Source organism: Chelonia mydas, chromosome 1 (genome assembly GCF_015237465.2).
Source record: "Chelonia mydas isolate rCheMyd1 chromosome 1, rCheMyd1.pri.v2, whole genome shotgun sequence".
In the NCBI taxonomy this organism is placed as follows: domain Eukaryota; kingdom Metazoa; phylum Chordata; order Testudines; family Cheloniidae; genus Chelonia; species Chelonia mydas.
Window position 1 is genome coordinate 282,045,044 of NC_057849.1, and position 25,289 is coordinate 282,070,332.

The 25,289-nt window shown below is 40.0% G+C and overlaps 1 protein-coding gene across 2 annotated transcripts in view; it reads right to left on the reverse strand.

The window, feature by feature from the left end:
• Positions 1-25,289, reverse strand: part of LGR5 (leucine rich repeat containing G protein-coupled receptor 5) — a 126,725-nt gene that overhangs the window by 68,755 nt on the left and 32,681 nt on the right. Inside the window, exons 1-2 of one of the 2 annotated variants that reach the window (XM_043547829.1) lie at positions 24,665-24,935; positions 4,364-4,435 (exon numbers count right to left, since the gene is read on the reverse strand). In XM_043547829.1, coding sequence (XP_043403764.1) covers positions 4,364-4,425 — 62 coding nt within the window. In that variant the 5' untranslated portion in view covers positions 4,426-4,435; positions 24,665-24,935. Of the gene's footprint in view, positions 1-4,363; positions 4,436-24,664; positions 24,936-25,289 lie in introns of those variants that run through there. The other variant, XM_007054800.4, reaches the window with a different exon arrangement.

The window sequence follows — 25,289 nt, forward strand, 5'->3', positions numbered from 1 at the left end:
AGTTAGCATGAGTCTCGTCTTGACAAGCAGGGAATCACCCTCCCCCAGACCATAGTGTAGATGTAGCCTCAGTTCTATAGGTGTAAAGCCACAGTGTTATTCTGAATTTACACTCGTGTATCGGACATCAGAATCTTGCACATACTTAGGTTGCAAATGGTGTAAATCAGTAGAGAATAGCCCTCTGATAATAAGGCAGCTGACGAAACCAATGGGGCAAACTTACTTTAGTGACAGCTCCCCCTCAGACATTTAAGCAAAAAATTAGGCCCAAAACATTTAGAGAAAAACAATGCTTACAAACATTTTGGGGCACATTTCCCCTCCAGAACACAGCGTAATCTCAAATTTTCACGCTTTAGTTAATCAAAACTTTAGGTTAATAAAAGAACCAATTATGTCCCTCATGGCTACACTGAGAGAAGATCTGCTCCTGCAGAGTTTCTAAGGGCTTGTCTACATTTACTGGGGGATTGATGAGCGGTGATCAATGCATCGGCGGTCTATTTAGCAAGTCTAGAGAAGACCTGCTAAATCAATGGCAGATCACTCTCCTGGTGACTCCTGTACTCCTCTGGTGCAAGAAGAGTAGGGGAGTTGATGGGAGAGTGTCTCCTGTTGGCATCACGTAGTGTGGATCCCGCGGGAAGTAGATCTAAACTATGTTGATTTGAGTTGCGCTATTCACGTAACTCAAATTGCGTAGCTTAGATCAAATTTCCTCTGTAGTGTAGACAAGGCCTAAGCTCTGCTTTAGTGGAGAGTCAGGATCCAGCCCTGAGGCACAAGATGAATAACTAATAATAGAATGTACATTCAATCATAGGTCTTTGTTTTGGTTTAATTTTCTTATTGAACAAAATCTCAATATATTTTGGGTGGTGATGTGTGAGGCAGGATTTCTCAGAACAAGAAACATTGCAGAGTGATATGTTGGATACGTGACACATACACCCTCCCTACCATAACCTTAGCATGTTGCATCTCCTTTCCCTCCTCTTATCCAACAGCACACAGCAGGCTCCTCCTCTGCTGCATCCCCTGTCAAACACACAGGTGCGCGCGCACACCCCCTCCCCTCTGACACCTACAAAATGCTACTGATACCTTCCCTACATCCTCATCTCTTTTTCTGCTTCCTGCCAATACCAGACAGGCTCCATATTTTTTCTCCTTCTATGTCCCTTCTCTTATGCAAATTCCTGCAATCCCAACACACTGTAACTTTCCTACCCAGCCAATATCCCTTGCAGAGATCCATACTGACACTTAAATAAAAGATCTCATTTGCTATCCCAAGCTGCAGATAAGAACTGCTTCTTTTTAATGCTATAAGGTCTACAGTAGCAGATACCTCTACTTTCTGTGTCACTTCCTATGTGATGGGCAGCAGGGCTCTGTAAACATTCTTAGCTCTGTTTACAGGTTTGTCTAAAAAGACTCTTGTACTTAATTTACTGAACAGCTGAAAGTGTTGAAAAGAACACTTTTTAAGCATAGTGACTTCCTCTACATAGTGTCTAATCCAAAGCCTGCTGAAGCCAATGGAAAGACACCTACTGACTTCAATGAGCTTTGAATCAGGCTCATAATGAGGTATCCAGTATGAACATTTTCAGTGCCAAACAAATAATAAGTAAATACATTTGATGACCTCAGTGCCACAATTGTAGGGTTTCAAAGAGAGTGTGGGGCCGTTATTGGGATATATTTGAATATAAATATTTAACTTTTTATAGCTTGGCTAAGAGAATCATAAAATGATAATAGTATAAATAGCTGAACAGTGTTAGCAGTGAGGAGGCAGCAGAATTATTTAGTTTGGGACAAAGGGTAATGGTAAGAAATTAAGAAGGAAAATGTTGGAAAAGTCTTCTGTCAGTGAGTGAAATGCACTAATATTGCAGAATAATCTCCCAAAGAGTAATGGAAGCCCCAGTGTTCAGAGCATTGAAATTTAGACTGGAGTGGGAATAATCCTGTATTAGTAAGGATCTAAACTAGATGAGCTAATATGCCATTTACATGTCTAACTTCTTTGATACAATAATCCTTCATAGTGAATTGTCTTCCTAACCAGATATATTACAAGATGTTATTTATTTTTATAACATGTTACTGTGAGACTCATGCAGGAGACTAGTTTTGCAAAGGATCCTTGAGAATTTTGATGTCCCAATGCTAATGAAAACTAGGGATATCTCAGAGGCAGTGTGCTTGGCCTCAGAGAAAAGGGTAACAACCAGGCCCCATATGTCCCTCCTACCTAACACTGGGATAGGTAGCAATTACAACAGCAATTGGTAGAAAGAGAGAATGTATCAACATGGGAAAAAGAAAGGGTCCCAAAGAAAAAAATAATAATAAAGAGAATGGGCATTTTCCCACTGGAGCCATATTCCTTGGTCTGTGATGGTATAAGCCAGTGAACACCCTAACCTGCTACATCGAGAGAATCAGCTTCTGTGTTTACAGGGAAAAATAAAACATTTATTTCTGAGGTGTCTGGAAAAAAGGAAAGAGTTTGGGGCTTGGAAAGGGGGAGGGATAGCTCAGTGGTTTGAGCATTGGCCTGCTAAACCCAGGGTTGTGAGTTCAATCCTTGAGGGGGCCATTTGGGGCAAAAATTGGGGATTGGTCTTGCTTTGAGAAGGGGGTTGGACTAGATGACCTTCTGAGGTCCCTTCCAACCCTGATATTCTATGATTCTATGAAACCGTTAGGAGGGTTATGACCGTTTAGAGGAAGTTGGAAGTTTAGAAGTAACTAAAACACAAAATCTAGAAACAGAGCTTTGGTGGCACAACCCACTTTATATGTACTTGATATCATAATACTTTGTAGAGGCCACATTATAGTATCACAGTTGATTACTTAAAATGGGCAATAAGTAGAAGGAGCAGATGAAGCTTAAAAGATATACTTTGTTTCCATGCAAATGTCCGTAGTAATAAAACAAGAAAGATAGAGGAGGAAAAAAAGAAAACTGTTTGTAAAAGGAATAGTTTTCAAAGTGATTTACGAGGCGTCAGCTTCTCTTCTGAGCTTTCAGAGGGCAATTCCATTGACTATTAATGCGCACATTGTTTTGCTTTTTGAAATGCCAGTCTGAAGGATGAGGTGGCAACATATAACTGGCCATTAGTGAGGACACTAAAGTTCTGAAGTAATATTCTAGCTTAATGGAGTCTGAAAACAGGGTTACTACTGTACATTTCCTTTACCTTTAAAATGAATTTTTTGTGTGGAGGTACCATCATAACTTCCCATGCGGATTTTGTGGTGTACTAGCAGTTAAAAATCAGTGAAAAAGATGGGGCCCTGGCTTTAGGGGCTAATAAAGGAAGACGTCAGGGTAGTTAAGCACTGGAACAAATTACCTAGACAAGTTGTGGAATCTCCATCATTGGAGGTTTTTAAGATGTAATATGCTTAGTCTTGCCTCAATGCAGGGGATTGGACCAGATGGCCTATCAAAGTCCCTTCAACTCCTACATTTCTATGATTCATCAGGGGCCGATGCCTAAATAGTTCTTTTAATCAACTTTTTAGAAAGTTCCCGTAACTGCAAGTGTCAGCCTGTTCCTACGAGGTATATGGGTCATTAGCCATTGATTCTCCATCACACTATGGAGTGAGAGCTTGAAGATGACTTTTAAGCCTAGATCATAATAACTAAGGACACTGCCACATCCAGGTCTCCTGCACACAGAGTGCCTTTCACTTATGGTTAGTCACCATCACTTCCAATCCCAGTCCTCTTTTGAAGCTGTGTTTCATTAGCTAGTTTTTGCATTGTACATTGTTTTTTCTTTTACAGTACTGGATGGCATAGCTCTAAGATCTTTGTAGGATTTGGTGTTTTACAGTCAGCCTTGAGGGATGCTAAATTTAAGAGTAAGGAAACAGTAATTAAAAGTGATTAGGACAAGAAGCCTTGATGCTATGAAATGTGGACTCAATTGTCCTTGACATAGGCAGAACCAGGCAGCAGGTTTTGATTATAGCTTTACTTGCTATTTTAATAAACATGAGCCAGTATTCAAACTTTTAATATCCTGCTGCTTAACTATTTCCAAAAAGCTATCCAGCTCTTTTACACAGCCCTTGTTTAAAATTTTTAATTTGTTTGGCTCTGTCTCTGCTTAGAGAAGTTGTAGCCTCATGGTAACTCTTTTACAAGTTCATTTCCAGAATCACAAGCAATTGGTTTTTTCAACTAAGTGTTTCCGCATGTGCCCAAAGTGTCAGAGCTGACAGCTTTCCTGCACTGTTTTATCTGGTTCCCACAGTACGTATGAGAGACAAACACAGGAATGTGTCTGGTGCTGACTATGCCCATCAAGGATACAATGATACTTACAGCTCTTCCAGGAAGCGGAGATTGTGCTGGGGGTTCGAGGGCAGCTTAGTGATGTTGTTCATACTGAGATCACTGTAGGGGAAAACAGACAGAGACTTAGTATGGCATGCCACAAGTGTGGTATCCAGCTGCTCATTCCACACATTTTTAAGTAGTACATTAACAAAAATTAGTTCCTCTGCCATGACTGATGAATCATTATCTAGTTAGCATTTTAAACATTTTTCTTTCTTAAGAAGACAGCTTTGTCAAACTAAACATATGCTGTAGCACATCCACTTTCCAAAGATTCAGGAGTGTTTTATCATGCTCTATAAATATGCTGGTGTGCTAAACAATTTTTAGTTGAAGTTATTTTAATAAACCACTATACCATATTACCATTTATTTGGAGAAATAAAAGGAAAGGAAATAGTTTGTTGTTTTAAGACTGTAGCATATTCTTGGGTTACTAAAAGTAGAAAAACTAAGCTGTACAAAAATAAGAAATTTGCATTTTTATTGACATTTCATGAATATGGAATATACTGCTTTTATAGTATAACCTGATGTACAATGCTATTGATTTTGTCCTAAGTTACTTTAGTTATCTTGTAAAAATAAATATTTTGATTAAAAGAAATGGAATAAAAATACATTCCTCTTTTTAACATGCTCCTTTTACAGGTTCTCAGATTGCATTAAATAAGTGAAATGAACCATAAAACAAGGGTGTAATGTGATCCTGCTATGTAGCACACTTCCTGGTGGGGTTCCACAGTAGTTCCTGGCACAGGAAACCACTAGCCTTCTAAGCTCTGGTCAGAACTCAATCAATTTCTGTTTTAGGCTAAGTTCCATGTAATTAAATTTTATTCTGTTTTTCTTTGTATAGTTTCTATCAGTCTTTCCCATACTTCTACAGTATCATCAGAGTTGGCTTATCACAAAAGTAAATGTATAAAAAGAGATTGCATAATAAAATAATGTAGACAAGATATGATGACATCCTAAAATAGGAACAGCATGGTTAAAATCAAAACATATTTCAGACCTGTATATTAGATGTAAGTATTTATGCTACCTATAAACCTTCCATTTTTAATAAGTTATTTAAAAGTGCCCCTAATAGTATCTAGTTATTTTATATTATTTTTCAATGACTGACTTTACTTTTCCATCATCTGGGAGATCATGAGATAAGCAAATGATCTGAATTTATGTATGTGGACATTTAAAATTCACATTAATCACACCCTGTTTCACATTATAGAATAAATGTTTTCAGCCATCAGTCTTTTAAATTCAGTATATTTGATCTTCTACTGTATTGATGTTTCTCTGAAAATGTACGATTGAAAAATATAGTTGGAGTACAGAATCTAAAACAACAGGGAACTGTGTTAATATTTCACAACCATTATCAAATCACTCATAGAAGTAGGCCTCTGTACATTCACTTTAAAATCAAAGTGATCAATCAGGGAGCAGTGCAGTTATTAATTCACATTTTTACTGTAGTATTTCATCAACTAATTCTTTCATGCCATTGGTAGGGGACTACCCTTTCATTTTGGCAAAGGAATAAAAGATTTATTTTGGCAAAGGAACAAAAATATAGATGCTGAAATCCCATCAGTCAAGTGAATTATAGATTAACAAATAAGAAGGTACAAAGCATTATGTTAAGCAAAATCAGTTGGTGCATGCATTTTCTACATAGGTCTTAATGGGATTTTGTAAATAAATATTGTGACAAAGTTCCTCCTGTGCCTTGGTGGGTCCTGCGCTTTTTTGGAGGATTTGCTCACTCAGAGGTTCACAGCAGCCCTCAGTTTGGCCGCTTCTGCTAGAGGCTCAAACCTGCCGTTCACTCAGCTAACCTCATCACCGGCCAGCATGGGGGAAATGGAGAACGATCTCTACAGTCTCTGTTGTCCCACCAAGTGGGTCGGGGACAGGCCAGATCCCTTTCCAAATTAGACCTTCCCTTCTGGTGTTGCTCACAGACCAGGTCAACTCCTCCTGTGTCCAACCAGGAGTTGAGGGAATGGGGGGGCGGGGGGAACCCGGGCCCGACCTCTACACCAGGTTCCAGCCCACGGCCCTGTAGCTAGCAGCTGTCTACATCTTCTGTATCAGCTGCGTGACAGTTACAGCTACAACTCCAACTCCCTGGGCTACTTCCCCATGGCCTCCCCCCAGCACCTTCTTTATCCTCACTGCAGGATCTTCCTCCTGAGGCCTGATCACGCTTGTACTCCTCAGTCCTCCATCAGCACACCTTCTCACTCCCTGCTCCTTGCACACCCTCCACTAACTGATGGGAGGTCCTTTTTAAGCCAGGCGTCCTGATTAGTCTACCTGCCATAATTGATTCTAGTATGTTCTTAATTGGCTCCAGGTGTCTTAATTAGCTTGTCTGTCTTAATTGGTTCTAGCAGGTTCCTGATTGCTTTAGCATAGCCCCTGTTCTGGTCACTCAGGGAACAGAAAACTTCATCCAGTATATTTGCCTTCTACCACATTCGTGTACCCCACTGGTCTAGGTCTGTCACAATATACTTGCTCATATTTTATATTTTAAAAGGCCATATGCTAAGGACACCTGAAAACAGGAGTAATGCGTCCTGAAACAGGTGCGTATATTGCGTATACTACAAAAACAGCTTTAATGTGAGCTCTGGCGAACACAGACCAAGCCTAGCTCTCTTGACTAACTGATTCCTCTTAATAGCAGGATTAATCTGCACAGCAGGGATGATACACGTATAACCCCGATGACCTCACCTATCTTAACTCCTAGGGCGCAGCTGGTAATACCTGTCACAAGCACCCTACAGACTGGCTTGTCTGCAACGTCTTAGAGATGGTCAGAATATGGGCAAACAGCTTTCAGCCCTTGTTCCTGCTGTGGACATGCACCAGAACAGTACAAGTCACTCCCAATATACACAAACTTTTAGAAATTTCTTTAAAACTACTAGTTAAATTACCTTTGTGTGTGTGTGTGTGTGTGTGTGTGTGTGTGTGTGTGTGTGTGTGTGTGTGTGTGTACACCGCACTGCCCCTTCTGCCTTTTCTTGGCTTCTTTGTTTTTACAACAGAACACAAAACAAAAAGATATTTATCTGCAACAGGACCACAAAATATTACCAATGAAATATGTTTACCCATAGTTAACAGAACAACAGAAATGCATACCTCATGGAAACACATTACTTACATACCTGCCCAATAAAGCCTTACGTGATCTATTTTTCAATAGAATGGAAGCCCTGGTGCACATCTAAGTCTGGGCCTCTACTGCCATATGCAACTACCCATTTGCACAGGCAGTTGTATTTAGAAGCGGGTTACTCCTTTGGGCCACTTATATCACTTGTCCAGCCATGCTGGAAGTCAGACAGAAAGAGTGGCAATGGATATGGTTTAATTAGGCCACAACTTTATTCACTTAAAATATCTGGGAGCATCTGGTAACAAATTGTACCATGCAGGTCATCATCATTTCCTTAATCATTTCCATACAATCTCCAGTCTGGTCCCTGCCATCCCATTCCTGCAATCCCTACTGTCCTGCCCTTGTATGAGGCAAAAGGGGGCTCCTCTCCCCACTGCTCCAGATGTAGGAGTCCCAAGACCCCCTTTCTTAGCTCCTTTTAAAAGGCTTAAAAAAATTAAAAAATAAAATAAAAATAAAAAACCCTCCTCTTATTCAACTTCCTTACAGGATGCTTTTCTTCAAACGCTTTTCTAATTCATTTTATCGGATAACCATATCCCTTCCATACCGAGTACCCACACTGGACATCCACCACAAGTTTCACATACTAAGTTGAGACATTATAACCTAACCCCCCTGCCCACCCCACTGGGTCCCAGACCTACTCTGAAAAAAATCCACCCTGCCCAACCCAGCTATTATGGAAAAATTCCTTCCCAGTCTCCAGGAAAAAAGGGCAACTACCATAATGCCCACAGTTGGTCATGAGGTAACCTAGTCCTTTTGCAAATTCATGGGTGGGTGGGTGTTGCCAACCTAATCCTGGTAAAAAGAGGGCTTCTCTTGGGTTGCATGGGGCATAAATGCTCCCTCACTCTTCTAGTCAGCAGGAAGGGCAGTGATCCTCCCCTAAATTTGGGCCCAGCTGCTTCCTGCCTGTCCTATCCATCCCTTTACACTTCCCCCTCATCCCCCTGTTGTAAGGGGTGGTCCTTAAAGGAAAAAACAACCCTTTTCCTCCAGCTAGCCAGACAAGGACCTCCATACATGGAGGCTGTGGGGAGCACATTTTGTGCATGCACCAGAGCCTCTACACACTAAAAATGTCCTCTATAAAGTCCAATTAGCCTGTCTGCCATTTGGGCTAATTCCTGCCACTGTGTGTAGTGATTCGGCAAGACTGCACAACGCTTACTCTTACTGGTGAGCACGTATGCATGCGAGAAATCCCAGTGAAGTCGAAGGGACTACTTATGTGAGTATCAGTTCCACAACTGGGCCTGTCGAGTTAACGTAGGCAGCCACAGAAGGTCATACCAGCAATGCAGTAAACTCGTAGAGTGTGGGCAGCCAAACACAAATTCTTGATCGTGCCCAAAGGGACCAGTAAAGGAGGCTCCCAGTTAACCTGCCAGGGTTTAGATCATGTTCCCAGAGGGCACAGGTTTCAGGACAAGGAACATGTCTATCGGTTGAGATAGGGAGCATGAATGCAGTTATCAGCACTAAGAGCTAGCTGGTGAACAGTGGTCCTATGCATTGCTCCTATTGAGAAAAGTAGTAAAGAGTGCTTTGGATTGTCTTATGGAACTCTGGTCTATACCAGCAGGGTTCTTTTTTCAAACTGTGCATTTTCTGGGTCCCCTGGGCCCCCCCCGCCCGATCGCTATGCTAGCTTGTCAGCAACAGGGCAGGTCTGGCTCTTGCTTGAAGAGAAGAGAGAATGGTGGGTGCTTGTAAAATAGAATTTTCAATGTCATGATGAAAAAGAACTTCAAATTAAAGGACCAAATCCTCAACTGACTTCAACAAAGCTATGGATCTGGCCCAAAATCTATACATTTTCAAATTCATACACTTGAAACAAAATAACTAAAGCCACAAGCATTTATGTTCAAATTTGACAGGCTCTTGCTTGCTACAATGATAAAGAAAACATATAAAATATAGTTAAACTTACAATTATTAGAATCCCACAATCCTTTTAACATATTTTTTACAATAGGGAAACATAATGCCCTGTATTACCATTAAAATACATGTGCAACTCCCTCTGACATCCGTGGGAATTCTGCCCTGAGAATAAATGCTGAAGGCAGTATTTGGCCCATAATGTGAAGAACATCGGACAGAAACATTTTTAAATTAATGCACCACTAAATTAGGCTAGAGTACCTCAAATGGCAAGAGGTAATTTGAGAGAGAGTGAGAAACAAAAACAGCAGCAGCCCATCAGTCTGAATTCTCAAACCAGTTATCCAGGAGTTGTCTAGGAATAGTGACATGTCAGGGAACAAACAATGTCTTTGCAGAAAATACAAAGATTTGCATGAATAATTGCAGAGGCAACAGTACTCGTTGCAGTGATATCTTTCTTAATTATACCCTGTGCCAGTCTGCCACCAGTGTAGTAATTAAATTACTTCCAAACACATCTGAATTGCTAGGAGTCCAATAGGCATTGAGTAACATTTTCTGTAGGAAATCCTTCTGAATATCAAGGGCTAAATTTTCAGAAGGATAGCACTAGAAACCAAAATTGGGGTGTAAGTTTGGGTATTTGAGCCTATAACTACCTGACTTACACACGCAACCTGGTAGCTGAAAGGCACATGTGCTCAGATATGAACTCATTTTGCACCTACAAAGAGAGAGACTGAGCCTTAGCTCAGCTCAAAATAGACTGCGGAGGATCCCCAGGAATGGTAGTCACATCTCAATCTAATTAATCTAAATTCAAGGGTTTCTTTCCCAGCAGGTGCACCTAAGGTATGAACAGATTTTCCTCTTTGCTGATTTACAATGTCAAGGGCTAAATTTTTGAAGACTGTCAACATTCAAAATGAGCACCAAATTTTCACATGCAATTCCTGTCACTGAATACTATCAAACTCGGTAACTGCATGCTCAGTCAGGATTATTTTGCATGCATTTTGTAATTCAACTGCACAAATAAACCTTTTAAAAGTTTAGTCACAAGTCTGTGATCGCCTTCAATGGCCAACTCCTTCACTGTCACTTGTTTCCACATTTATGAATTTCCCCTCACTTTTAAAACCTTTTCAGCATTCTCCATATAGCCATCCAAGTGTTTGAGAGAAAGGGAAATCCAGGTCCTTCCTTCTAATGGTCAGGATATATCTATACTTTTGAGCTGGGGGTGTGATCCCTAGCTCAAGGAGATATACTTGTGCTAGCTCTCATTGAGCTAGTGAACTAGAGCATAGCTACAGCAATGCAAGTGATGGGAGGGACTAGGTGCCCCAAGTGCATGCCTGTCCAAGACTCTAGGCACGTACTTGGGGCAGCTAGCTCATCCCACCACATGTGCTGCCATAGCGAGAGTCTTTTTTAGCATGCCAGCTTGATGAGAGCTAGTATGAGTACATCTACTCAAGCTGGAAATTACACCTTCCAGCTTGAAGTGTAGGCATATCCTCTGTGTGTGAGTGTGCATCCACACACACGTAATATAGACCAGTGGTTCCCAAACTTGTTCCGCTGCTTGTGTGGGGAAAGCCCCTGGCAGCCGCACCGGTTTGTTTACCTGCCGTGTCCGCAGGTTCAGCCGATCGCGGCTCCCAGTGGCCGCGGTTCGCTGCTCCAGGCCAATGGGAGCTGCTGGAAGCGGCGCGGGCCAAGGGACGTACTGGCTGCTGCTTCCAGCAGCTCCCACTGGCACTGGAGCAGCGAACTGCGGCGCGGCCACTGGGAGCCGCGATCGGCCGAACCTGCAGACGCGGCAGGTAAACAAACTGGTGCGGCCTGCCAGGGGCTTTCTCTGCACAAGCGGTGGAACAAGTCTGGGAACCACTGATATAGACTATACAATGCATGATGTGGTAAAAAGGTTTCATTAGCATAAGTTTGGGATGGACACAGTACTCACAAGTAGTGAAGCCATGAGTGAGTTATGAAAGTCACTCAAAATGAATGTGGTTAGAATGTTCTAGTCTACCACACCATCACATTATTGTACATAGGCCACATACTTTACAGGAAAGTTATTCAAGGACTATTTCTTGTGTCCTTCTAAATCCAAGTGTCTTAGCCATTATTACTAGGTATTTGTAATTACAGTAGAGTCTAGAGGGCCCAGTCAAAAACAGAGTCCTGTTGTGCTAGGCACTGTAGAAACACAGACACATTCCTTGAGTTCAGCTGAATGGTTCAGAAGCTGAGGAAAATCTACTATACATTTAAAACATCTCAAACCATCATTTTTCTAGATATAAAAATGTCTCCAATTTATTGCCACTTTCAAAGATAGAAGCAAGCGCCATGTATCTCACAAGGAAGTTGAGAACCCCCATATTCTATTTGCTATAAATTTCCCATTTCTAGCAGTGAAAGGCCCAGAGTTGTCATATGTTAGGCCAGTCACTGATCCAGCACTGAATACATAGGTGCTGGAACTAGCGGTGTGGGAAGTGCTGCAGCATGTCCTGGCTTGAAGTGGTTTCCATTATACACAGGGTTTACATTTTGGTTCAATGGCTCTCAGCACCCACACTATACAAATTGTTCCAGCGCCCCTGACTGAATATTACCCATTCTGCATTTCTGGCTAGTAATTAGGGCTGCAGGGAGAGGAATTTCCTTTGTGGAAAGCAGGAGACATTTTTGTGGAAAGTTGTTTTTGAAAAACGATAGGTATTTCAAACTGCACCATAGAAATGGTCAACTTGTCTGTTTAAAGATTCCAGCAGATCTTGAGTGTTCACCAAATGGTGCCAAACCTGCAAACACTGCAAGAAGAGGTATGGTCCAGGAGCATGGATAAAAATAAAAGATGTTTTTTCCAGATTTCTTTATTTATTGTCTTCCTTTAGGCATAATGAAGAATCTTCAGTTACCAATTACCATACTTAAAACAAGCTGTACAAGATAATTTAACTTGTTTTGCTGGAGTCTGGGAGTTTAACTAGCTTTCAACATACGCTAGAGAAGGCTTTAGTTGGAGGCCAAGCTACTAGTCTATTATTAGCTGATATTACTGGAGACAATTCATCTCTGAAGATTCATTTTCTAAAACGCATTTACGTCTATTAAACGAGGGCAAAAATCTATCCTGGGATACATGCATGGCTTCCAATGACTTTTGGAAAACTGTTCATCTGCCATTAGAATATATTTTTAAATACAGAACATTACAAACTCTTTTTATCCATCACCAGACTAGTCTAGCGAAACTCAGTATTACAGAGAAAATGCATTTTGCAACTTACCAATTTTTTACATTTATATCCTCACAAACTTTTAACAAGTTAAGCCGAAGCATAATTTATATAAATAGTCAAGAGGAAATACTGTTATTGCTGTTAATTTTTTCCTTGGGCTTTCATTAGCCTAATATAATGTACTAATGATTATTTTTATGGAAGTCTTTGAAAAATAAAACAGCCTGAGGTCAAAACACTGACAAGATGATACAACCCATTCTCAGTGACTAGGAACAGCTACCCAAGCAATCACTCTCAATTAAATTGGATATTGTCTTATACATGGTAATGATGTTTCCAAGATATTCCCACCTTTTGAACACAGAATTGCTGTACTTTTACTATGGGCAGACTACTTTAACAGCTACCTAATACTATGATGGAGTACTTTAACTTCTCAAAATATGCCGGTCTTTAATGCAAATCCATCATCACAGATATTAAAAGTAAGATTAAACATTATTGTTGTCCAAAGTATTTATATTTGGTTTGCCAACACTATGGCAATAATACTTAGCTCTTACACAGCACAGAGGAAACTGAGGCACACTGGCAACATGACTTGCCCAAGATCATTTGGCAGGTTAAAGGCAGAGTAAGAACAAAATACAAGTCTTTGTCACTGAATCCACTGGAGCACACTGCCTACTCTATAATACTATTGCCAACAGGCATCTAGAATACAACCTCCCATCATAGATGATGATAGATAATTCATTGGAGTCTATCGACATAAAGCTAGCATAACTTTTATTTTAATTACCTCTTTACAGTGTCTTCCAAAATGAATATGCAAATAATCAGTGATATTACATTGCCAAATATTTAAGTTCATAACCCCACAGAAGCAAGTCTGATCATATAAATAAGTGCTGTAAGAACTTCCTGACAATTAAATTATAGTATTTATTCTCAGAGCTGACTTCACACTACATCTGCAATTTTTACTGGGATTCCATTGAAAATCTATGGTAAAAATGTGTTTTTCCACCAAAGGATTCAACCTTAGTATTTGGGAAAATCTTGTTCTAGAATTTAGCAGTTTTGCAGGGAGACATATTTAAGATAGAGATGCAGTACACATCTTGAATACACTGTCTACAGAGATTTTTAGAATAACTAACAAATGGAAATAGCATGACTACTTCTGCCTTTCTGTACACTGGTAACAGAAACAATCTAAACAAAAAGCTAAATATTTAAAAATTCAGCCACACTTGCAGTAACATTTTAGAATAACCAAAGATCGATAACTGAGCCCATTATGTAAGTTTTTTTAATCAACAGCAGGAAGGATACGTTGCATAAGAAGTTGATTTTTTACAGAAGGCTGTTGTTATTCAAGTATTTAAAATGCAGAGTTTGCACAAAGAGAGTCTGCATTAAAATGTATGCTAAAAAGGTAAATGAGACTCGGTTGTTGCATTAGGAGAGCTCTCGTAATGAGGGATATGTGTGTGCTCCTGACTAACAGGCGAGGGGGGAATCTCAGCCTTTCATAGATTTATAGATTCCAAGGCCAGAAGGGGACTATTGTGATCAAACATTCTGAGCTCCTGTATAACACAGGCCATAGAACGTCCCCAAAATAATTCCTAGAGCATCTCTTTTAGAAAAACACCGAATGTTGATTTAAAAGTTGCCACTGACCACAACTCTTGGTAAATTGTTCCAATGGTTAATACCCCACTGTTAAAAAATGATGCCTTATTTCTAGTCTGAATTTTCCTAGCTTCAACTTCCAGCTTTTGGATCATTTTATACTTTTCTCTGCTAGATTGAAGAGCCTATTATCAATTTTTTGTTTCCCAGGTAGGTACTTATAAACTGTGATCAAGTCACTCCTCGTTTTCCAATCCTTTAATCATTATCATGACTTTTCTCTGGACGCTCTCCAATTAATCAACATCCTTCTTGAACTGTGGACACCAGAACTGGACACAGTATTCCAACAGCAGTTGCACCAGTGCCAAATACAGAGGTAAAATAACTTCTCTGCTCCTACTCGAGATCAGCCTGTTTATGCATCCAAGGATCACACTAGCTCTTCTGGCCACACTGTTGCACACGGGGAGCTCATGTTTAGCTGATTATCTGCCATGACCCCTAAATATTTTTCAGAATTGCTGCTTCCCATTCTGTCAGTACAGCCCACAATCTTTGTTCCTAGATGTATACACATACATTTATCCATATTAAAATGAACAGTGTTTGCTTGTTCCCCGCTTACTAGATGATCCAGATCACTAAGTATCAGAGCCTTGTCCTCTTCATTATGTACCACTCCCCTAATTTTTGTGTCATCTGCAAACTTAATTAGTGGTGATTTTACGTTTGCTTCCAGACCATTAGAAATATGTTAAATACCATAGGGTCAAGAACTGACCCCTGAGGGGACCCCACTGGAAACATACCTGCTCAATGATGATTCTCCATTTACAATTCTATTTGAGACCTATCGGTTTGCCAGTTTTTAATCCATTTAATGAGTGTCAGGTTAATTTTATATTGTTCTAATTTTTTAAGCAAAATGTTGTGTGGTATCAAATGAAATGCCCTACAGAAGTCTAAATATATTACATCAACATTATTACCTTTATCAACAATTTTTTAATCTTATCAGGACAAGAGATCAAGTTAGTTTGACAGGATCTATTTTCCATAACCCCACTGATATGCATTAATTATATTACCTTCCTTTAAACCTTCATTAATAGAGGCCTGTATCAGTCATTCCATTATTATTCCTGGGATCAGTGTCAGACTGACAAGCCTATAATTACCTGGATTATTCCATTTATAGTGTTCCAAAACTTATTGAAAATCAGCATTAATGATCCTGCAAGCTCCTCAGCCAGCTCTTTTAATAACTCTTGGGTGCAGGTTATTTGGACTTGCTGATTTATAAATGTCTAACTTTAGTAGCTGCTGTTTAACACCATACTTGGAAAGCAGCATGTATTTCCCCCCTACCTGTCCCTGTTCCCTCCAGAGACGCTAGTTCCAGCAACATCACTTTCCTGGAGGAGGCCATGGGCCACATCCTCAGGTGGTGTAAATCATTGTAGCTCCACTGAAGCCAATGAGGAGGATCTGGCCCATTATGGAGATTCCTGGAGAGAGGGGAAGCTACATGAGAAATGCTCTTTACACCCTTTCCCTTGCTTTGTACCCTCACATAGGGCTAGGCATAGTTGAACCCATCATGTGAATACCACATAACTGACCCAGATAAACCATTCCTATCAAATCAGGACTGAATTTAACACAAACGAAAACAGAGATAACAACAAGGAGTTCTTGTGGCACCTTAGAGACTAACAAACGTATTTGGGCATAAGCTTTCCTGGGCTAAAACCCACTTCATCAGATGCATGGCGTGAAAAATACAGTCAGCAGTATATATATTACAGCACATGAAAAGATGGGAGTTGCCTTACCAAGTGAGGGGTCAGTGCTAATGAGGCCAATTCAATCAAGGTGGAAGCGGCCTACTGAATTGAATTGGCCTCGTTAGCACTGACCCCCCACTTGGTAAGGCAACTCCCATCTCCCATCTTTTCATGTGCTGTAATATATATACTGCTGACTGTATTTTTCACACCATGCATCTGATGAAGTGGGTTTTAGCCCATGAAAGCTTATGCCCAAATACATTTGTTAGTCTCTAAGGTGCCACGAGGACTCCTCGTTGTTTTTGCTGATACAGACTAACACGGCTACCACTCTAAAAACAGAGACATTATAAAACACTTTGATTCAAATACTGCTTTTCATTACACCTGTTAATAGAGTTGCTCAGGTGCATCCAAGAGCAAACTCTTATTGCAGAAGCTTTGCAATATAGTCATTTTAAACAGCTCATATTCTTGTACATTGTGGGCATTTTTCTGATATAAATGAGTATCAAAGGCTTACTTAAATCTGGACTGTGGAACATTTGTAAAGCAAACACTTCATGCATGATTAATCTTTTCAGGAAACAATTTTGCCATTCAGTTTAGCCAAGACTCCAGCAGAGGGAGCAGAGTAGAACAAATAATTAGAGTAAAAAAGAAAGTAAAGATCAAAGATCAGATAAAACACACAGAGTTCTGAATTAATCTGACAGGTACCTGACATTTTATTTTAGGTGCCAAGATTTTAGCACTCTGCTTTCTCTAAGTATCAAATGCATGATGCTTACTGTCATAAAATCATCCATTTCCGTTCAGATCTGCTACATGGCTGTTCATTTGAAGTTGATAACTCAACATGGTAGGCAATAATTATCAGGGTATATTACAAAAATACCCTGGGGTGTCAATCATTTATTGTACTTAGCTGATATATTACAAGACTTAAATAGTGGAATATTGTAACACACAGTAGCAGGCAGAGCCGATTAAGTGAGAAAAGAATGAGATTTGTTCCTCAAGTAGTATTTAGTATTATTTTTTAAAATAGTATTTATATAATTTGTATTTCTGCCTTTCTAAATAAAATATACTTCTCAAGCAGCACAGAATCCCTATTTCTCCTGTTCAAATGTATAGAGTGACCTCTAAGAGCATAAGAGCAGTCATACTGGATCAGACCAAAGGTCCATCTAGCCCAGTGTCCTGTCTTCCGACAGTGGCCAATGCCCGGTGCCCCAGAGGGAATAAACAGAACAGGTAATCTTCAAGTGATCCATTCATGTCGCCCATTCCCAGCTTCTGGCAAACAGAGGTTAGGGACACCATCCCTGCCCATCCTGGCTAATAGCCATTGATGGACCTATACTCCATGAATTTATCTAGTTCTTTTTGAACCCTGTTATAGACTTGACCTTCACAACATCCTCTGGCAAGGAGTTCCACAGGTTGACTGTGCACTGTGTGAAAAAATACTTCCTTTTGTTTGTTTTAAACCTGCTGCCTATTAATTTCATTTGGTGGACCCTAGTTCTTGTGTTATGTGAAGGAGCAAACAACACTACCTTATTTACTTTCTCCACACCAGTCATGATTTTATAGACCTCTAACATATTCCCCCTTAGCTGTCTCTCTTCCAAGATGAAAAGTCTCAATCTTATTAATCTCTCCTCATACGGAAGCTGTTCCATACTCCTAATAAATTTTGAGATGGGGCAACCACATCTGCATGCAGTATTCAAGATGTGGGCGTACCATGGATTTTTATAGAGGCAGTATGATATTTTATGTCTTATTATCTATACCTTTCTTAATGATTCCCAACATTCTGTTTGCTTTTTTGACTGCTGCTGTACATTGAGTGGATGTTTTCAGAGAACTATCCACAATGACTCCAAGATCTCTTTCTTGAGTGGTAACAGCTAATTTAGACCCCATCATTTTATATGTATAGTTGGGATTATGTTTTCCAATATGCATTACTTTGCATTTATCAAGATAGAGTTTCATCTGCCATTTTGTTGCCCAGTCACTCAGTTTTGAGAGATCCTTTTGTAGCTCTTTGCAGTCTGCCTGGGTCTTAACTATCTTAAGTAGTTTTGTATCATCTGCTAATTTTGCCACCTCACTGTTTACCCCTTTTTTCAGATCATTTATGAATATGGTGAATAGGACTGGGCCCAGTACAGACCTCTGGGGGACACCACTGTTTACCTCTCTCCATTCTGAAAACTGACCATTTATTCCTACTCTTTGTTTCCTATCTTTTAGCCAGTTACCAATCCATGAGAGAACCTTCCCTCTTATCCCATGACTGCTTACTTTGCTTGAGAGCCTTTGGTGAGGGACCTTGTCAAAGGCTTTCTGAAAATCTAAGTACACTATATCCACTGGATCCCCCTTGTCCCCATGCTTGTTGACCCCCTCAAAGAATTCTAGTAGATTGGTGAGGCATGATTTCCCTCTACTATAGCCATGTTGACTCTTCCCCCAACAAATTATGTTCATCTATGTGTCTGATAATTTTGTTCTTTATTATAGTTTCAACCAGTTTGCCCAGTACTGAAGTCAGGCTTACCGGCCTGTAATTGCTGGGGTCACCTATGGAGTCCTTTTTAAAAATTGGCGTCACATTAGCTATCCTCCAGCCGTTTGATACAGAAGCTGATTTAAATGATAGGTTACAGACAACAGTTAGTAGTTCTGCAATTTCACTTTTGAGTTCCTTCAGAACTCTTGGGTGAATACATCTGGTCCTGGTGACTTATTACTGTTTGGTTTATCAATTTGTTCCAAAACCACCGCTAATGACACCTCAATCTGGGACAGTTCCTCAGATTTGTCACCTAAAAAGAATGGCTCAGGTTTGGGAATCTTCCTCACATCCTCAACTATGAAGACCGATGCAAAGAATTCATTTAGTTTCTCCGCAATGGCCTTATCATCCTTAAGTGCGCCTTTAGCATCTCGATTGTCCAGTGGCCCCACTGGCTGTTTAGCAGGCTTTCTGCTTCTGATGAATGTAGAAAAATTTTTGCTATTAGTTTTTGGCTAGCTGTTCTTCAAATTCTTTTTTGGCCTTCCCAATTATATTTTTACACTTCATTTGCCAGAGTTTATGCTCCTATCTATTTTCCTCATTAGAATTTAACCTCCACTTTTTAAAGGATGCCTTTTTGCCTCTCACTGCTTCTTTTACTTTATTGTTTAGCCAGGGTGGCTCTTTTTTTGGTTCTCTTACTATATTTTTTAATTTGGTGTATACATTTAAGTTGAGCCTCTATTATGGTGTCTTTAAAAAGTTTCCATGTGGCTTGCAGGGTTTTTACTTTTGGTGCTGTACCTTTTAATTTCGGTTTAGCTAACCTCCTAATTTTTGTGTAGTTCCCCTTTCTGAAATTAAATGCTAGTGTTGGTCCAGTATAGTGTCTTCCCCGCCACAGGAAGGTTAAATTTAATTATGCTATGGTCACTATTAGCAAGCAGGAAAACAAGTACCCTTTATTATGAGGTATACAGAAGGCTTGAATATTTTTGTTTGTTTGTGTTTTGTGGCTGTTTTTGACATTAAAATATCAGGTCTTGTATACTCTGTTTTTGCCAGAGGTCTGGAGAAATAGTAGGCATTCATAAGTGATGAGACAGGTAAAAATTTATAGATTGTAAAACCAGAAGGATTACGGTGATGATCTAGTCTGACCTCCTGCATGATACAGGACATAGAATTTTCACAAAATAATTCCTGTTTGAACTGAAGCATAGGTTTTAGAGAAACATCAAATCTTGATTTACAAATTGCCAGTGATGGAGAATCCAGCCACAGCCCTCTGTAAATTGTTTGAAGGTTAACTACCCTCACTATTAAAAAAAGTATGCATTATTTCCATTCTGAATTTGTCCAGCTTAAACTTCCAGCCATTGTATTGTCTTATACCTTTGTCTGCTAGACTGAAGAGCCCATTATCAAATATTTGTTTATCATGTATGCACTTATAAACGGTGACCAAGTCACCTCTTAACCTTCTCTTTATTAAGCTAAATAAACAGTCTCTCACTGTAAGACATGTTTTCCATTCCTTTCACCATTCTCATAGCTCTTCTCTGAATCCTCTCCAAGTTGTCAATATCTTCTTGAATTGTGAGCACCAGAACTGGACACACTCTTTCTGAAGCAGTTGCACCAGTGCCAAACACAGAGATAATATTCCCTCCCTACTCCTACTTGAGTCGGCTAAAATTCCTTCTGCTCACAATTTCTCAGGTTTCAGAAAGTTTAAAACTCTTCGTGTTTTGGTTGTTTTCGTTAACATCCATTTCACTCAAGATCCTGGCAAAGATTTAGGGGAAAAAATTATTGTGAAAGAACCAACACCTTTGTCCACTTTAGAATTTTTGGGCCCAACTCTTGTCTCACATCAAGTTTAGAGCAGGTTGAGTCCAGTGAATTAATTGGAGCTACTCCTAGTTTCTGTTGCTTTAAATGAGGAGAGAATCCAGTAAGGACAGAATATCTCAGAGAATACAAACACTATGAGCTACCCAGAAGAGAATCCAAGATTTGTCTGCAAATACTGGAAGGATTAAAACAAAGATCTAAAAGTTGTAAATAGCTTGTTTCCTAAATTGCACATTATAGGCCAAATTAACTCTGTCTTCAGTTACACTGGTGACTGGGCCAAATACCAACTGCTAATTATGCACAACACAACTGCATAGTATGAGCCAGATTCTGGCTTCAGTTACACCCATACATGCCCAACGACTTCACTGTGGTTGCATGGGTGTAACTGAGTGTGGAATTTGTTCAAATTTCAAAATTAAATTAAACCTGTGCACCTTATTCTACCTATCTGGCTTTCATGTTGCTATTGCAGCACAATTTGGAAAGCTAAAAAAGGAAATAATTTGGATGGCATTCACTATAGACAAACTCAAAAAAGTGACATTATCAGGTTACAACCTTTCCCCGCTTTAGATCAGGAATTCTAAGTTGGGTGAAATCCTGGTCCTTTTGAAGGCAATGGAAAAACTCTCATTGACTTCAATAGGATCAAGATTTCACACCTTACATGAGAGGTGGGCAAACTATGGCCCACGGGCCACATCTGCCCGGCCCCTGAGCTCCTGGCCTGGGAGGCTAGTCTCTGGCCCCTCCCCCGCAGTCTCAGCTCACTACGGGGCCGGCGCAATGCTCTGGGCGGCGAGCTCTTGACAGGCAGCGTGGCTGCAGAGCCACGGTCTGACCCGTGCTCTGTGCTGCGTGGCTGGTTCCAGCCAAGCGGCGCGGCTGTCTGTCCTGGTGCAGGTGCGCCTCCAGCCACCGGTGCTCCAGAAAGCGCGGTAAGGGGGCAGGGAGGGTTGGACAGGGGTTGGGGTGGTCAGAGGGTGGGGAACAGGGAGGTTGAATGGGGGCAGGGGTCCCTGGGGGGCAGTCAGGAAGGGGGGGGGTGAAGCCTGGGCTCTAGGACCCTGCTGGGTGGGAGGGTCCCTGAGCTTGGGTTCCAGCCCAAGCCCGAAAGTCTGCAGAGCAGTGAAACAGGCCCGCAAGCCTGAGTCAGCAGGCACCAGGCAGCTGCTGGTTTTTTCTTTGCTGTGTAGACATACCCCCTATGTCAATAGTCTGTGTTTGTCTTCTCTTATGCACAAAGTTTATTTAACCCACTTTTTATCAACCTCATTCCTGTGGATGGCAAGCCACCGCTTTTTCTGTGGTTCTTAAAATGATCAAAAGGAAAATCTTTCCAGACAGGTAATTAAATTCAGCTGTTCAGTCAAATCCAAGACTATGTCTTCGCTTCAGGTCTTAAATATCAGTGTTGTGTCTTGCTGGAGATAATGTACTGTAATATTACAAAACACAAATAGTTTGGTATTTAAGACAAACAAAAATATTTTGCACATTAAAGCTGTCACTGCCAAATTGTCTTTATACATTTACTACATCACCTCTATGCATAAACTTTTCTTCCCTACTGCACCTGTCTGTTCCATTTTCTTGAACAAATAGTAAAGTGAAATTTCCAAGGCTCCTCTTCTTCACTTTAGCTGTTCAAAGTGCTTTAAAAATGCAGGTCAATATCAATAGCCCCATTCTTTTGATGAGAAAACTAATGCTCAGAAACTTGCAACTTGTCACACAAGTTGTCACTGTCAGAGCTAGGAATAGAATGGAGGGTGAAATCCTGGCTCCTTTGAAGTCAATGGTAGAACTCCCACTGACTGCATTCGGGCCAAGATTTCACCTCAGGAGTCTCGACTCTCCATGCCATGCTCTATCTGCTGGTCTATATTTCTTCATGCTAGAATAGCAGTTTATAATCGGAGAATTTGTGTCCTCATACTTAAAAAGAACGGGAGTACTTGTGGTACCTTAGAGACTAACAAATTTATTACAGCATAAGCTTTCACTACTATATGTTCCATTCTATGCATTCGATGAAGTGGGCTGTAGCCCACGAAAGCTTATGCTCTAATAAATTTGTTAGTCTCTAAGGTGCCACAAGTACTCCTGTTCTTTTTGCAGATACAGACTAACACGGCTGCTACTCTAAAACCTGTCCTATTACTTGTGTGCGTCTGCAAATAACACTGTGTGACCTACTTAATGTAGCCTTGTAGAAGTTTGTGGAGCCATTTTCTGGCACATAATGGCAGCCCTTGTTGTTGTTTTAAATCACTGACTTAAAGAAGGAATTCAGTTTCATTTTGGTCAGCTGGGGAATGGAAGTTAGGTGGAGCTGAAAACATCAACTATTTGAAACTGAAGGCTAAATTCTGGCATGATTTGTGCCACACTGGTAACTAATAAAAGGCTTACCTAGCCTGCGGAAGGGCAGGTAGCACAAATGTGTGCACTAACACCTGACACAAATGCTGCTGACCTCAAAATTACCCAAGTTAAACTTCTTTAACCAAAAGACAAAGTGATATTTAGTCCAGAAAATCTTTGTCTGAAACTTTTTCTAATTTAATCTGGTAACAGCCATTTTTGAAAGAAGGTTCTGGGGTTTGATGATGAAATTCAATAAATCAGAGGAAGAGCCAGGGCATAAAAAAGTGTTTTAAAATGGGGTGTGTAAAGAAGGAGACAGAATTATTTTTAATTAAAAAAAAATCAATTTTCAGGTGTTTCTTTTTCACACAACATAACATATCAGATAAGCAACCTTTTCACAGAAGCCAAAGTAAAAGAAGATGGATGCCGGCAGTACAAGCAAATGGTAAACAAGTTAAGGAATATTTTCTGGTCAATTTTCCAAATTCAATAAAATCTTCAACAAACTTTTATTTTGCCATTTCCAGCTCCCATATTAAAAATCTATTAGCAGAAAGGCTACTGAAAGGCTGACCATGAGCAAAAAAGCGTTTTCTGGAAACAGTTCTGTTCAGTTCTCATGGCTGAACAAAAGCAGATTGGCACATTCAGTTACATACAAAATGTCTTTTAAAGGGGCCTTACCCTACCCTTTTCCATAGCCACGCGTTTCAGGGTCCTATGGGCTGAAGAGAGCCAGTGAAAGATTTGAAGGGGGTAAAAAAAAAAAAAACACAACACAACAAAAAAAAAAACCCACCACCACCACAACAGAGGCTACCATGGAGATCCTTCAAAGTGTTCTTCTTCTATAGTGGGAGGATTTCCCTTTAAATCCTTTTCAATAGCATATTGATGGCTTTGAAAGCTTAAATGGCATTTGTCAACCATCAGTAAATCTTTAAAACTGTTTCTGCAAATAGCCCAACTCTGAGTCTCAGCTTTTCCCATTAATCTGTACGTAAGGCCACTGAAGACTTTTTCAGAGCTTAGATAATGCCTGGATTAAAAGGTCCATTCAGAAGGGAAAGCTTTAGCATTCACCTTGTGTACATAGCCATTTCACCAGTAGTATTCATGGGTTGTTATTTCAACTCTGCATTTGTCCTGCAAACAAGACATTTTGCCACAAAGGCTTGGTAGAGACATTCTTTAGTGAATTACTGAAACTAGCTCCTCTATTTGTCATGGCTTGTTATTTTTATCAAGTGCAATCAGTTCAAATAGGAACCCTAGATTGACAACTTTACAATTATGTTATTAGAAAAGAGAAAGGTACGTTTCTTTTACTTCAACAATGATGCTGATTAAAGTACAACTTGATTGCTTTACACAATGAAACACTATCTTACATTCCCCTTAATCAGATGCCAGTGAACTGTTCTGTTAGTTTTATATTGAATGTAATTAAAAAACTTTTACAATAATCATCATTTATCCACATTTTCTCTTCTTGGCTTCTTATTAAAAGGTGAAAGTCCATAGTATAGTTTAGACATTTACCAGACTTAATATTTTATAACAGATTGCATCATTTTTATATTTTCCAGTTTTTACACATCAGAGAAATATATTTTTCTTAAATTCCCCCAATCCAAATAAACAGACAAGCAACCCCTCCTCCCCCTCCACACACACATTTGCACCTATTAGGGTTGTTCTTACATCTCTTTAATGTTTGTGTTCTCTCCCTTCTCCCTTTCAGGAATTCAGGCTTGGATTCTCCTTCACCATATCTGATTTGTACCAAAATATTGTCCGGCCAAAGTCCAAAGGATAGTCCTTCAGTTTATTCTGGGGAATTCCATTCCTCTCCTACTCTGTGAACCCGCTCTCATCTACAGACAGCCTTGGTCACAGCACTCTGCCTTCACTGCAAGGGAGGGTGCACAAGTCCACTCCCCTTGCCCACAGAGGACACTGGATTTTCAGGCAGGAGGCAATCATATGAAAAAAGTAGCTCTGAAGTCAGAGATCTGAGCTATCCCACTGGGAACCTAACATTTTATTAAGTTATTATTATTAATTATTAGATACAATATTGTATTAGAAATTTTCTCATATGAATAAATGAGAGAAAAGAGGATGAGAAAAGGAGGAAAAGAAAATCTGATAGAGAAAACTTTCTACAAATTGACAATGGCTTTCTGTGGAGAACAGTACTAAAATATTTTGCATATTAAGAGCAATTGCACTAACTGTAAAAATAAAAAAATATAACATTCAAACCAAAATCCAAATATCTTCGGGTCTTATTGTTCATTGAGTCTCCCCTAGTAGACTATTTTCT